This window comes from Tamandua tetradactyla, chromosome 26 (assembly GCF_023851605.1).
Source record: "Tamandua tetradactyla isolate mTamTet1 chromosome 26, mTamTet1.pri, whole genome shotgun sequence".
Taxonomy (NCBI): domain Eukaryota; kingdom Metazoa; phylum Chordata; class Mammalia; order Pilosa; family Myrmecophagidae; genus Tamandua; species Tamandua tetradactyla.
The window spans coordinates 12,254,242-12,269,235 of record NC_135352.1 but is presented as its reverse complement, the minus strand read 5'-3'; the positions used below and the strand labels follow the sequence as shown (position 1 = coordinate 12,269,235).

The window sequence follows — 14,994 nt, the reverse complement described above, 5'->3', positions numbered from 1 at the left end:
TAAACTTATTGAGAGGAACAAAGTTTAGCTCCATTAAAAGGCAGTTTGCCAAACCTGTAATAGGCTTTTAAAGTAAAGGAGGATTTTAAAATAATAGGAATTCATCTTTGTTTCAGCTGTTTAATATCTGTGAGATTTATTTTCTAAAACCAAAAATGGTGTTGTGGTAACATTGAATTGTTTCCCAGCCACTCGGTAGTAACAGGAGACTTTTGATGCTGATCAGCCCTCTTTGCTTCTATTTAGTAGTTATTGGGTTTTTTTTTTTTTGCTTGTTTCCTGTTCTATGCTCTCTTAGGACTCTTTTATAGTTGGTAATCTCACTGAATTGTAATTATTTATTTGCATGTCTGCTTCCTCTTTTAGAATTGTGAGCGCCTTAAAGTCATACATTTTATTTTACCTTTTTATCCTAGAAAAGTTTGGGATCTTAGTGGGCATTTAGTAACCAAAATAATGGTAGTAGTATTTTTTTAGCGAGCCCTTTTCTGTGCCAGAGTAGCTAGAAAATGTTAGGTGCTATTATTATCCACAATGTACTTGTGAGGAAACAGCCTTGGAAAACTTAGGTAACTTGTATAATGTTTTACAGATAGGCAGTGGTGGATACAAATAGCCTGTATCCAGGCAGTCTGACTCCAGAGCACATTTTTATTCACCCTGCTAGTGGCAGAGAATTATTGATACTCAGATAATTCTCAAGAAATGATCATCCCTGCTGAAGGAGAAAAAATTTTGTCTTAGATATTAATTTGGTAATTGAGGGCAAAAGCTCTACTGTCGTTACTCTGAAATATCTGAAGATATATTAATGTATATTAATAAAATAAATAAGTGAATGAGTAAATAAATAAATAAAGCCCTTTTGTGAATTGCATTATTACACACTGTAGATTAGGTTGCTATGTGTGTGTGTAGGGGGCAGTGGGGCAGAGTGGAGGGGAGAGTGGAGGAAGAAAGAACAAATTAATATTCTTTCTTAACTACTTTGTACATGGTAAGATTTAATTCTTCCCTTACTATTTTACATTAGAAATTGTGGATGCCATCCTGTCTTCTAGTATTGGCATTTCAGCAGGTCTTTCTGCAATATGATTTCTGATCAATGATGGACAATTATATACTTAATCTAGAGATGTGCTGACTCTTTCTCTTCTGATAGCCAATCCATGAAATAAAATTGAAGGTTTTATCAACAACAAATAGGTCAGCTCTATTTTAAGAACATTGTTATGGCAGGTGACTCATAAGTTATAATTTTGAGGACAAAGTATTAATAAGCAATACATTTCTCAGAGGAATAATGATGAAAGTTCAAATCCAATAAATATCCTGTTTAAATTAATGTACAAATATTTCCTTCTTTAGCCTCATAATTTTCACCCATGTGTCTCATCTCTCCCTATTTCCAGTAATGGATTTTTGGTGTTATCTGATGTTACTTATGCTTATATTTTTATATGCACCAAACATTTTATTTGGTTTATTCTCCTTTCTGTTATGTTTATCTATTTTGATTGAAAAAATTGATATTGATTTACATGCATTTATTCTTTTTTTTGAACTTTTATTTTCCCACTTATGTGTTTTCTTTATTATAGGTATCACACTTATCGCTGTGGATGAGGCTCACTGTATTTCTGAGTGGGGGCATGATTTTAGAAATTCATTTAGGACTTTGGGCTCCCTAAAGGCAGCGCTCCCACTGGTAAGCTTGGCCAAGTTTGATATCTTGAAATGACATTCTTACTAAGGGGAGGGTCCAGGATTGGGGAATGGCCAAAAAGCTGAAGACTTGTCCATGACAGGGCAAATGGAGGGCATAAATAGGATCAGGGTTTTTTTTCTGTTCTGTATTTTGTTTTTTTTTATTAATTCTATCCTTGACTTCCCTCTAAGGCAGGCCTGTAATATAATAAATGAGGAATATTGTAGAGAAAGGGAGGTTGGCAAAATTTTTCTGTAAAAGCCTAGAAAATAAATATTTAAGGCTGTGCAGGTATGTATGATCTCTTTTGCATATTTTCTTTGCTTTGTTTTATACAATCCTTTAAAAATGTAAAAAACCATTCCTAACAACTTGACTGTAGCAAAATAGGCTGTGGGCCAGATTTGGCCTGTGTGCTGGACTGTGGCTTTCTATCCCTGCTAAAGAACCACGATCTCATGCCTTCTCCGCGATCTTACCCATATACTCTCTACTCTAGGATGCTATGAAAGCTGGTTGCCCCTTCTTGCATTGTACTGAAAATCTAAAAATTGAAATATTCTAATGATATTTTCAGAAAACTTTTAGTATTAAGAGTTCTACTTTTTTCCCTAATTATAAAGAATATCGAAATTTTACATGAACACGCTATGTCAATAGGCTATTTTTCATGAATGTCTTGAAAACTCATAATACGCTTTTTTTTTTTTTTTTTTTTTTTTTTTTTTTTTTTTTTAAAGGAAAGACAGAGAGAAGGAAGGAAGGATAGAAGGAAGGAAGGAAGGAAGAAAGGGAAACATTTTTAAACATTTTCTTGTTTTATTGTATTCTGTTTCTCCGTTTTTGTTACATGGGCTGGGGCCGGGAATCGAACCGAGGTCCTCCGGCATAGCAGGCAAGCACTTTGCCCGCTGAGCCACCGCGGCCCGCCCTCATAATACGCTTTTTATTTTGATCTGAGTATAGAGGTACAGAAAATTGTAGAAAAAAGGTACAGGGAGATTCTGTGTACCTTTCACCAAGGTTCCCCAGCGGTAATATCTGTTTTCTAAAAAAAAGTACTTTTTATTGCGGAATATATATACAAAAAAGTACTATATTTCAAAGTACATTTTAACAAGCAGTTTTAGAACAAATGCTAGAGTATAGTGTGGGTTACAGTTCCACAACTTCAGGTATTTCCTTCTAGCTGCTCTAAGATACTGGAGACTAAAAAGAAATATCAATATAATGACTTAGTAGTCATACTCATTTGTTAAATCCTGTCTTCTCTATTATAGCTTCTCTGTCCATGAGAATGATCCATGAGCACTTGAGAAAATTGTGTTTCCTGCTGTTGTGGAGTTTAGTGGTCTGTGAAGCCTAGTTCATTTATTTTTTTATACAAAATCTCTTTCCTTATTGATCCTCTGTCTAGATGTTCTGTCTGTTGATGAGAGCAGGAAATTGAAGTCTCCAGCTGTTATGGTAGAGATGTCTACTTCTCCTTTCAGTGTTGTCAGTGTTTGCCTCATGTATTTTAGAGCACTCTGGCATGGTGCATAAGTATTTATGATTGTTATGTCTTCTTATTGAATTGTTCCTTTCATTAATACATAGTGTCTATCTTTGTCTCTTTTAATTGTTTTACATTTGAAGTCTAATTTGTTGGACATTAGTGTAGCTACTTCTGCTCTTTTCTGATTGCTGTTTGCATGAAATATCTTTTTTCAGCCGTTCACTTTCAACCTATTTTTGTCCTTGGGTCTAAAATGAATCTCCTGTAGACAGCATATAGATGCTGTCTCTTGTGTTTAAATCCATTCTGCCAGTCTATGTATTTTCATTGAGGGGTTTAATCCATTAACGTTTAATGTTATTACTTTCTTCTACCCTTTTGTTTTTTGGATTTTATATGTCATATCTAAATGTTTTTTCTCTTTTTACCTTTATTGATAGTCTTCATTTCTATGCTTTTCTTCAGACCTCTCTCCTGCCTTTTCATATCTGCCTTTAGTGCTCCCTTTACTATTTCTTGCAGAGCCGATCTCTTAGTCATAAATTCTCTCAGTGATTGTGTGTCTGAAAATGTTTTAATTTCCCCCTCAGTTTTGAAGGTATAGAATTTTGCTGCATATAGAATTCTTGGTTGTCAGTTTCCTCTTTTAGAATCTTAAATATATCATACCACAGTCTTCTTGCCTCCATGGTTTCTGCTGAGAAACCCACAGTTAGAGTCTTATTGAACTTTCCTGGTATCTGATGGATGGCTTTTTTCCTTGCTGCTTTCAAAATTCTCACTTAGTCGTTGACATTTAACAATCTGATTAGTAAGTGTCTTGGAGTGTGTCTGTTTGGATCCATTCTGATTGGGGCATGCTGTATTCTTGGATCTGTAATTGTAATGTCCCTTCCTGAGAGTTGGGAAATTTTCAGTGCTTATTTCCTCCATTGACCTTTCTCCTCCTTTTCTCTTCTCTTCTCCTTCTGGGATACCCACAGAGCAGTATATTTGTGAACTTCATGTTGTCATTCAGTGTCTTGTGACCTTGTTCATATTTTTCCATTCATTTCTCTATATTTTCTTTTGTGTGTCAGATTTCAGATGTCCAGTCCTTTAGTTCACTTATCCCTTTTTTTGCTTCTTTAAGTCTATTGTTGTAGATTTCCATTGTCTTTTCATCTCTTCTATTGTTTCTTTCATTCCCATAAGTTCTGTGATTTGTTTTTTCAGTCTTTTGAGTTCTTCTTTTTGTTCACCCCATGTCTTCTTTATATCCTCTCTCAATATGCTGATTTGATTTTTTATGAGATTTACCATCTCTGTCAAACATCCTGAATTAGTTGTTTCAATTCCTGTATCTCATTTGAAGTTTTAGTTTTTTCCTTTGACTGGGCCTGGTATGACTCATTATTTCTTGTTGGTATCTAGGCATTTGATTTCCTTAATTATTTTATTCTGGAGGTTGTTTTCACCCTTTTATGTAGGACTGTCTTGCTGGATGGCTTTGCTCTCTGTCTGTTCTTTGACATTCAGTTCAGCTTTTTCTAGACCTCTAGTGTAGGTTCTGTCTAACTGATCAGGATTTTTCACTTCTTGCTTTTTTGTTTCCTGCCCTGCCTATATGGAAGCCCCCCTCCCCCTTTTAATAATATCCTCAGATATAGACCCTGTCATATTTTCTCAGACCAGACAGGCCTGTGTCACAGGAGGAAAGTGTAGCCAGTATCAGTTTTCCCTGAGGGTGAGACCCAGCAGTTTGTCAGAAATTCCCGTGGAGCCTGTAGAGTCTGTGCTTTTCCTGTTTTGGCCAGCACGTGGTGCTGGTCTGCCTGTGGCTTCCCACCAGCTTAAAGTGACGCGCTGCCTTTAATTTCAGCAGACTCTCCCTGCCAGGGGCATGTTTGAGACAGAGTTGAGATAGTAGGATGGCTTTACTGCTTCTCTTTTCCACTCCCTGGGCCTGAATTCCTTAAAGGAGAGATGCCACTTGAGCTGGGCCCTACCTCCCTTTTCTTGGGGAAGATACACCTTTTAGGGAATTAACCCCTTTCATCTGACTAGTTACTTTGTCTCTCAGACAAGCTTAATTCCATCCTAGCCTGGGGCAGTGCTGGAGCTTGAGAGTGCTTTCAGTTCTATCTAATGAGCTATTTAAGGAGTAAACAAAAAAATTAAAAAGCCTTTTCAGAGGGAGACCCCACTCCTCAGGTATGTCAGTCAAGAGCTTGAGTTGGTAAGTGACTCTACATTTCTTGACTCTTTATGCCCCCTTTTCTTGGGGTCCAGCCCTTTTCTAGTATTTTGTGCTATCCAACTCAAAAAGCCTTTTTTTTTTTCTGTCATCCCTGCCCCCTTTCTGCCAGGGCAAAAACTCCTAGTTCCTTTCATACTTATTTCAAGTTTATCTGTGCTGGGGGCCTGTTTTCAGTAGTCAGCATTTGTTAATTAATTTCGCAATTCAAGCTTGGTTGAGCTAAGCCCTTGCTACTGGTAAAATGTTTCCTTTCCCCTTGGGGAGCAAGCCTGCCATGCCCATGGGTGAAGGGAGCCAGCCCCCGCTGCTTGGGGAACTTACAGTTCTGTGTGGGGTCTCATCTGGTCCAGTTTGTCCAGACAGGGTCTATGCTTGGTGTCCATTCGCTGATGTTCTCCCAGCATTTGTTCTATACCACCTTCTTGCCCTATTTCAAAATGCAACATTTTAGCAAGTAGTTACAGAAATTTCAAAGTTTGTTATGGGTTACCATTCCATAACTTTAGGTGTTACCATCTAGCTGCTCCAAGACACAGGAGGCCAAAGAAACATCAGTACAGTGATTCAGCAGTCATACTCATCTGTTAAATGCTGTTTTCTCTTTACAACTCCTCCTTGTCCTTTGATTATGCTCCCAGTCTTAGTGGTCTTTGGGCTCTGTCCATTCTAACTTTTTCTTGTTGAACAGGGATATCGACCATATAGGATAGGAGGATGGAATTGGTTAATATTCTTGGAGAGCGTGGCCCCTCCAGGTTTCAGGACTTATCCAGAACACTGTGAAGATTTTAAGTTTCAGGAAAGTAAATTTAGTACATGAAACTTTTGTAGAGTCTCGGAGCCCTATGTGTTCTTTATTAGGATTAACAGGAATGATACTAGTTGGGGTATGGCCAACTATGACAATTAGCAATATCTAGCTGAAGCTTGCATAAGAGTAGCCTCCATAATAGCCGCTTGGCTTCACTTGGAACTACCCCAGCCACTGATACCCTACTTCTTTATGTTGCTTTTCCCCGTTTTTGTCCAGAAGTCATTGTCTATCCCACTGTGCCAGGGCCAGTCCCACCACCAGGAGTCATGTCCTATGCTTTCACAGAGACCTTCACCCCTTGATGTCCTTTCCTATGTATTGGGAAGAGCAATAATTTTCCTTGCAGAGTTGGACTTAGAGAGAGGTAGGTCACATCTGTGCAACCAAAGAGACTTCCGGAAAGCAACCCTCAGGTAATCATAAGTAGTCTTATCTTCTTTGCTACAGAAATGAATTTCGAATGGGTAATCCTCAAAATCAAGGGTTTGGCCCATTTTCATAGGAATACCATGAGCCCACCATAGTTTGAGATGTGTCTGGCTATTACATTAATCCATATAGAATTATAAGACCTCATTCCTATTCTGAGTTCCATGTGTTTAGGATGTTAAAATGAGCTATCCAGGCAGGTTGATTTAGATTGTGTATTGCATTAAATTAGGTTCTAGATACAACCTGTCTACTGTTGATCTCATACAACAGGTGAAGCTCTAGAATATGTACCCTATCATCGTTTGTCTTGTATTCTGATTTATCTTAGTCCCAACCAGACCAACTTTATTTTTATTTCTAATTGAAACCTGATCCTCTTTTTTGTTACTTTAACAATTGCTATATGTAGTGATGCTGACTTTCAGAGCTGCAGCATTCCAGCTCTGAATATGAGGTGTCACAGAAGTATTCAACATTCCAGTGACATACCACTTATATACATATAGCACAGCATCTCAGAATCTGGAAATATACTTACAACTCCAGAAGAAGTATGACTGCTATAAGAGCTTACAATCCAGGCTCCAGTTTTCTTATAAGTATTTTCTAAAATAGACCATGCTATAATTTTTCTTTTGTTTCTGGCTTATTTTGCAGAGCACAATGTCCCCAAGGTTCATTCCTTTTGTTCTGTACCTCACAACTTCATTCCTTTTTGTAATCACACAATATTCCATCGTATATATATATCACAGTTCACCATTCTGCTTCTCAGTCATTGTGCCCTTCAGCTCCCTCCATCCATTGGGCGTCATGGATAATGTCCAAAAAAACAAATCATGTTTCACAGTGTCCTCACTCAGTTGTAAATCATCAGTACTGTCAATTCTAGACAGTTTTCATTGGTCCACCAAGACAAAGGACCAATAAACCTGGCCTCACTAAATATCAAATCTAAACCTTTCCCTATATCTTGTCCTTCCCCCCCCAGTTATTAGCCCCCCTGATATTGCTGTGGTGCTGTTGATGTCTTCCTGTTAACTGAAGGCCCTAATATGGAATATTAGTTTTCCCCCTATACTTCTCTACTATTGAGTCTTTTGTACAAGATTAAACCTTTGAAGTAGTTCGTGAAGAGCTTACTTATAATTGTAGAGCTAATTGGTGGAATTCATGACTCTATACAATCCTTTTCAATCATATCACCTTCAGTATGGCAGTATTACTTATTACCCCACTAATAAACCACAGTCACTTCTACCTGTTTCCTTACATTCAAGTTGAACCTCATTGGGAAACCATTCACCTATGTCTAGCTTCTGTGTCTCTGTAAGTCTCACATAATCTATATAGTAACTTTCTGAGTTTGCTTTTATCAGAGTCATACTAGTGAGATCATGTAGTATCTATCCTTCTGTGTCTGGCTTATTTCACTCAGCATTTTGTCCTCAAGTTTCATCCATCTTGTCATATGCTTTGGGACCTTACTTGTCCTACCGCTGCACAATATTCCACTCTATGTAGATGTAGATACCACATCTTGTATGCATTATTCCTCGGGCATGCATGTAGCTTTTTAAATTTCCCTGTACACATGGGTGCTTTTGAATGCCCTAATTTCTCAAAGACAGTTTCTTCTCAGTTTTTGGTTTCAGGCTTTTAGCTTTCTATTGCGTGCCTCAGCCTTTGCCTGGGTAACTATGGATAGGTAGTTCATTTGCTTTACAGTGTTTTCAAATAATGCCACTACTTTTCCACCCTGAATGAGTTCTAAACTAAGTGAAACAAAGTGTCTTGCCTTCAGTCCTTCAAGTAGCTGTGAATGCAAACACAAGCTTGAATAGGCTGACACATTTCCTTGCATGTGATGTTAACCTGCATCCTCTAGAACCAGGGACAGGGTCCCACACTGGGAATTTGGGCTCCCATTTCAAGACTACTGGCGGCCTGGGGAGGAGGGTGGGATAAGGGCATATTAAAATACCACAGAGGTTTTGTACCATTTTTAAGTTTTTTTTTGTATTGATTTAGCATTTGCTTTCTTGGTATAGTTTTCCAGAGTTCTGGCCAAGTTGATTTTGTCAGTTTTGTGTGATTTTCTTTTGTTTCTGTGGAGGGACAGGCCCTAGGGCCTGCCTACTTTGCCATTTCCAGGGGCATCATTTCAATTGTATGATTTTTTTTTTCTTTTTTAGTTTCCAGAGCACTCTTCAATAAGTAGTTACAGTACAGATCCCAGAGTTTGTCATGGGCTACAGTGTCATCCTCTCAGATTTTTCCTTCTAGCTGCTCCAGAATATAGGAGGCTAGAAGGAATAAATACTTTTTTATCATCACAATCGACATTTTTCTGAGAAATAACGTATATAAAAAAAGCAATACATTTCAAAGCATAGCACTGCAATTAGTTGTAGAATCGATTTCAGAGTTTGGTATAGATTACAATTCTACAATTTTCAGTTTTTACTTCTAGATGCTATAAGATACTGGAGACTAAAAGAAATATCAATTTAATGATTCAGCATTATATTAGTTTTTTAAACCCTTCTTTCTCTGTATAACTCCATCATCACCTTTGATCTTTCTGTCCCACTCTTTAGGGGTATTTGGGCTGTGACCATTCTAACATTTACATGTTGGAAGGGCCTGTCAGTGATATGGGGTAGGGAGATGGAACTAGCTGATATTCTGGAGAGGCTGGGCCCTCTAGGTTTTAGGGCTTATCTGGTCCAGGGATCCATCTGGAGGTTATAGTTTTCTGGAAAGTTACCCTAGTGTATGGGACCTTTGAGGAATCTTATATATTGCCCTAGGTGTTCTTTAGTATTAGCTGGAATGGTTTTGGTTGGGGTTTGACAAATTATGATAGGCAGCAATGTCTAACTTGTGTAAGAGTGACCTCCAGAATAGCCTCTTGGCTCTATTTGAACTCTCTCAGCAACCGATACTTTATTAGTTACACTTCTTTTCCCCATTTGATAAGGATGAAATTGTTGATCCTACAGTGCCAGCCTACAGTGCCAGGGCCAGACTAATCCCTAGAAGTCATCTCCCATGGTGCCAGGGCTGAGCTCATCCATGGGAGTCATCTCCAATGCCACAAGGGAGATTTTCATCCCTGGATGTCATGTCTCACATAGGGGAGCGGGCAATGATTTCACTTGCAGAGTTGGGCTCAGAGAAAGTGAAGCCACATCTGAGCAACAAAAGAGGCCCTCCAGAAGTAACTCTGAGACATACCTATAGGTAGGCTAAGCTTTTTTGCTGCCTATATAAGCGTCACAAGAGTAAGCCTCCTGATCAAGGACTTGGCCCATTAATTTGAGTGTCCCTAATGTTTGACCAGTATCAGGAGCTTCCCTAATGGTAAGGTTTAATAGATCCATATTCTTTCTCCCATCCCTCAAGGGACTTTGCCAATATATATATATATGTATTTTTTTTTATTTTGAGTGCATGGTCCGGGAGTCCAACCAATACTTTTTGACTATCCGCTTAATATATTCTAGGATGTATCTTATATTACTTTATATTAAGCTATATGGGATTAAAAGCCTCATTCTTATTGTGGGCTCCCTGTGTTTCAATTGTTCAAATGAGCTATCCAGGCAGATTGAGTTAGATTGTGTGCTACAGAAAATTTAGGTTCCAGACAAAATAAACATTTCTTCCTTAGGTCTCAAAGAATAGATGTGAATCTAAAATATAGACAATGTCTTCCTTAACCCTGTGTTCTGAATTGCCATAATCCTGACCTGATTGAGATTCATTCTTATCTCTGAATGCCTTAAACACTTTTTGTACACGAATCATACCTTTGAAGAAGTTCTTGCAAGAACTTATTTGTATGGCTAGTGTTAATCAGTGGGACACATAGGTCAATCTTGTTTACCTTCAATATGGTAATATTACTCACGGACCCACTAGAGAACTGCCTTCACTTCTATCTGTTCCCTTACATTGGAGTTCAACCTCATTGGTTAAGCGTTCACCCATCTCTAGCTTCTATGTATCTTTAAGTCTCCTATATTTTATATTATAAGCCTCTGATTTTACCTTTCCCATGGTCATAAAAGTAGAGTCATACAGTATCTGTCCTTTTCTTTCTGGCCTGTTTCACGCAACATTATGTCCTCAAGGGTCATCCATTTTGTCATGTGCTTCAGGACATCATTTCTTCTTACTGGTGCATAATATTCCATTGTAAGTATGTTCAACATTTTGTTAATCCACTCATCTGTTGATGAGCATTTGGATTGTTTCCATCTTTTGGTGATTGTGAATAATGCTCCTGTGAACATTGGTGTACAAATGTCTGTGTCACTGTTTTCAGCTTTTCTGAGTATATACCAAGTAGTGCTATTGCTGGGTCATAGGGCAACTTGATATTTAGTTTCCTAAGGAACCACCAAACTGACTTCCATAGCAGCTGTACCATTATACATTCCCACTAGCAATGTATAAGTGTCCCAATTTCTCCACATCCTCTTCAGCATTTATAGTTTCCTGTTTGTTCATTAACAGCCGTTCATATAGGTGTGAGGTGGTATCTCATTGTAGTCTTTATCTGCATATTCCTTATAGCTAATGAAAATGAGCACCTCTGCATGTGCTTTTGAGCCATTTGTATTTGCTGTTCAGAAAGATGCCTGTTCATATCTTTAGCCCATTTTATAATTGGGTCATTTGTTCTTTTGTTGTTGAGTTGTATGATTTCTTTATGAACAATCATACAATTTTAAATAACTTGTGAACAGCTCTCAAATTTGCATCCCATCTTAGATTACCTCCCTGAATTCTAGATTTATATATCCAACTGTCTGCTCAGCATCTGTACTTGGATGCCTAATTGGCATCTGAAACTTAGCCTATCCCAAACATAATTCCTGGTATTCTCCCTGCCCCAGACCTGCTCCTCATATTTCCCCTATCTCATTTAATAGCAACTCCATCCTTCAGGATGCTCAGATAAAGAGCTTTGGAAGTTTCTTTAATTCTTCTTTTTTTCACATCTACCCACATTTAAACAGTAAGGACATTTTGTGACGTCTTCAGAATATATGCAGAATGTGATCACTTCTCTGTTGATCCCTGCCGTTTCCCATCATCTCTCTACCTGGACTATTACAAAGCCCCTTAGTTTGTTCCTGTTTCCACTCTTTTCTTCTTCCGTATATTTTAATATAGCATCCAGAGTGGTACTCTTGAAACATGTCATATAAATCATATCTTTTGTTCATATACCTGTAGTAGTGTACCATTTCTGAATAAAGCAAAAATCATTACAATGTCTTATTGCTATCTGGTCTCTCATTTTCTCTTTGACCTCATCTTCTACTGCTTGACTCCTCATTTACTGGGTTCCATCTACAACTGTTGTTCTTGATGTCCTTCATACATGCTGGGCATGCTCCAGCATTTGGGCTTTGCTCTTGCTATTCCCTGTCTAAATATTTTTTTTTCTGGGTAATTTACATGGTATGCTCTCCTTCTCTAAAGTCTTTATCCAAATAGTGCTTTTTCATTCGTGTTTCCTGGGTTACCGTAGTCAGAATTTCAAATGAACTCCCACCCCATCCCCAACATATTCCCTGTACTTCTCTGTATTTCTAAAAAAGTAATAATACTTCTCATTGTCTAACTTACTGTATTATAGTCTCTTATCAATGAGCCTCCCCTAGAATATTCTTGCAGAGAAGGACTTTCGATTGTTTGTTTTATGAAACTCAGAGCTGCCTGACACATAGTAGGTGCTCTATAAATAATTGGGTGAATGAACGAATTCTGATGAGAAAGCTCAGAATCAGAGAAATAATTTTTTCATATCAATCCTGAATGGTAGAGCTGGGTAATAACTACATAGTAGGATGCTGTGCTAGTTTCTAAAGCAAATTATATGAAAGAAGTGTAAAACAGTTTTTGGGCAGGCCACGGTGGCTCAGCAGGCAAAGTTCCTGCCTGCCATGCCGGAGACCTGGGTTCGATTCCCGGTCCCTGCCCATACAAAACAAACAAAAAAACATAGTTTCTGCCATCAAGGATCTTGTAGTCTAATAAAGAAGTTCACGTTTATACCTATAAATGTTTTAGTAGTAGTATTGAATAATATATATGATGTATGGATTAGTAGAAATAATATAGAAAGATTAATAGGGTTAATGCTACAGATAATAGAGAAAGAAAGCATTTCAATGGTAGAAGTCACTAGGAACAGTGTAATTTCAGGGCTGATGTCCATTAATTTAGGATGGTTTAAAGTAAGCTTGTAGAGACTGGGAAGATCTTTTTGGTAATCTTTCCTTAGGTCTTTAATTTTAGAAGGATTGTGTTAAAGGAATTTTAAATATTTTATGCAGTTCTTAAACAGTTTCCAGCTTTGAATTAAATCTTTTATTATACCTGGCTTTGGACTTCATTGGATCTTTTTCATTGCTTGGGGTGACTAAATATAGCACATTCCTTCTGTTGAGCCTCTGGGGCAGGATACTTGTCCAGCAGTGGCTGAGAAATGCTTTTTTCCCCTTGGTGTTTTCATGCAGCCTCTTTATAAATGGTGAAAAATGCCACCTGGCGGTTGTAATATTATCGCTTTCCTCACTGCTCTCATTGCCTTCTTTCCCCTTCCAAGTTCAATTATGCTTTGACAGCTGGTGAAAACTTGAAATGTTTACTCCATATTATTTCAAAAATAGCAAAGAAATCGCTGAACTGTTTGGCACCAGTTCCTCCCCATTTGGAGGGAATCAGGCAAAGTGAGTCCCAGAGAAAGAGTAGCCATGCTGAAAGCTCCACATTGGTCTTAAAATTCTGTAAAATTCAAACAAGAAGAAATGTGACATTCATGAGACACATTGATCTTTTTCATTACTTTTTCCCACCCATCTATCACAAATCTCAGCAATAGTAGACTCTCAATAACTATTTGGAATGATTGAATGAAACATGATGATATAGAGTACAGAGTTAGAATTAGCAACATGACACAAATTTAGAATTAGAGGGAATAGTTATATTTCTCTGAGCTTGTTGGTTCTATGTCATTGAAATGGATCACTAAGTCCTTCCTAAATTATAAAGTCATGGCTTAAATTATATTTTGTTGTTTCTTTTAGCGAAATTTGATACATCTTATCACAGACATTAAGCCTTGCCAACTTAAAGAATAACTTCATGAGTTAGGAAATTGATAAGCTAGGGTAACACTGTAATTTATCATCTAAACCAGTTTGCTTTTGAAAATTAAAAGATGCAAGTCATTAACAATTATGATGTGGCAGCAAATGTTAATCCAGACAAGCCAGAATTAGTGGTCATCCTTCTTATAACCTGCCTTTGTATAGTTTTTAAGCTTCACCCTAATTGTAAATTTGAAATGTGATAATACACCACAAGCTTCTAAGAGAAAAGACTTTTATTCATTTCTGAAGTGAAAATTGTTGTTTTTAAATTTAATATTTAATTTAAAATTGTGTTTGTACCTTTATATCTTGTTAAATAGGTATTTTATTAGTGCCTTTATATAGTATTTGATTAAAGTAATTTAATTGATGAAAAAGTTGTATTGCTGAGTGAAACTGTGTATTTAAAACTCAATTTTGTGGTATCCTTATTCTCAGCTTTATGTTTGCTACTCTATGTATAATAACACAGATATATCTATATTTTGGCCTGATTAGAGCAACTAAATCCTTTATAAATTGGCCAGTTCATCTATAATTTGTTAGGCAAGCACTCTGTAAATTCAGAGAATATGGTCATTGCAAGTCAAATATCCAGTGACATTTTGTTGGGGTTACATATTAATTATGATTTTTTTGGAATTTAAGTATATAGGATACAAAAGTGATGCCATTAACCTGATCACATTGGTTTTGACTTAAAAAAATTGTTTTTGGAAATCACTCTCACACTTGATTATTTTTCACTTGAGTTTTGAGAAATATTTGAATTCAGTAAAGCAGTATTGAGTGTAAAAGTAGTTAATTTTTCATAAATTGTAATTTGTTTTAATTTTGAATTAAACTCTGTACTTGCTTTTTTTGCAAATTGGAGCATTGAACACAAATTTTCAAACACACACACACATATATAAGATACTTGCCTAAGTTAATTAATTAGATTGATGCAGTGTATCTGAAGAGTTATGATATTGTTCAGCTGTATCTCTAACGTGTCAAAAAGTATTTTTAAGAAAGTTTTGTTTTAGGAAATAGAATAGCTGTTGATTTAGGAATGATTCTAAGACTCCATTTTTTCTGGTTATGAAGTAATAGCATTGCTGATTTTAACTCCTGATGATCAAG

At 37.0% G+C, this 14,994-nt stretch overlaps 1 protein-coding gene across 9 annotated transcripts in view; it reads left to right on the top strand.

The window, feature by feature from the left end:
- Positions 1-14,994, top strand: part of WRN (WRN RecQ like helicase) — a 163,303-nt gene that overhangs the window by 91,554 nt on the left and 56,755 nt on the right. For all 9 annotated transcript variants that reach the window (XM_077144687.1, XM_077144691.1, XM_077144689.1 and 6 more), the window contains one exon: positions 1,602-1,708. In XM_077144687.1, coding sequence (XP_077000802.1) covers positions 1,602-1,708 — 107 coding nt within the window. The remainder of the gene's footprint in view (positions 1-1,601; positions 1,709-14,994) is intronic.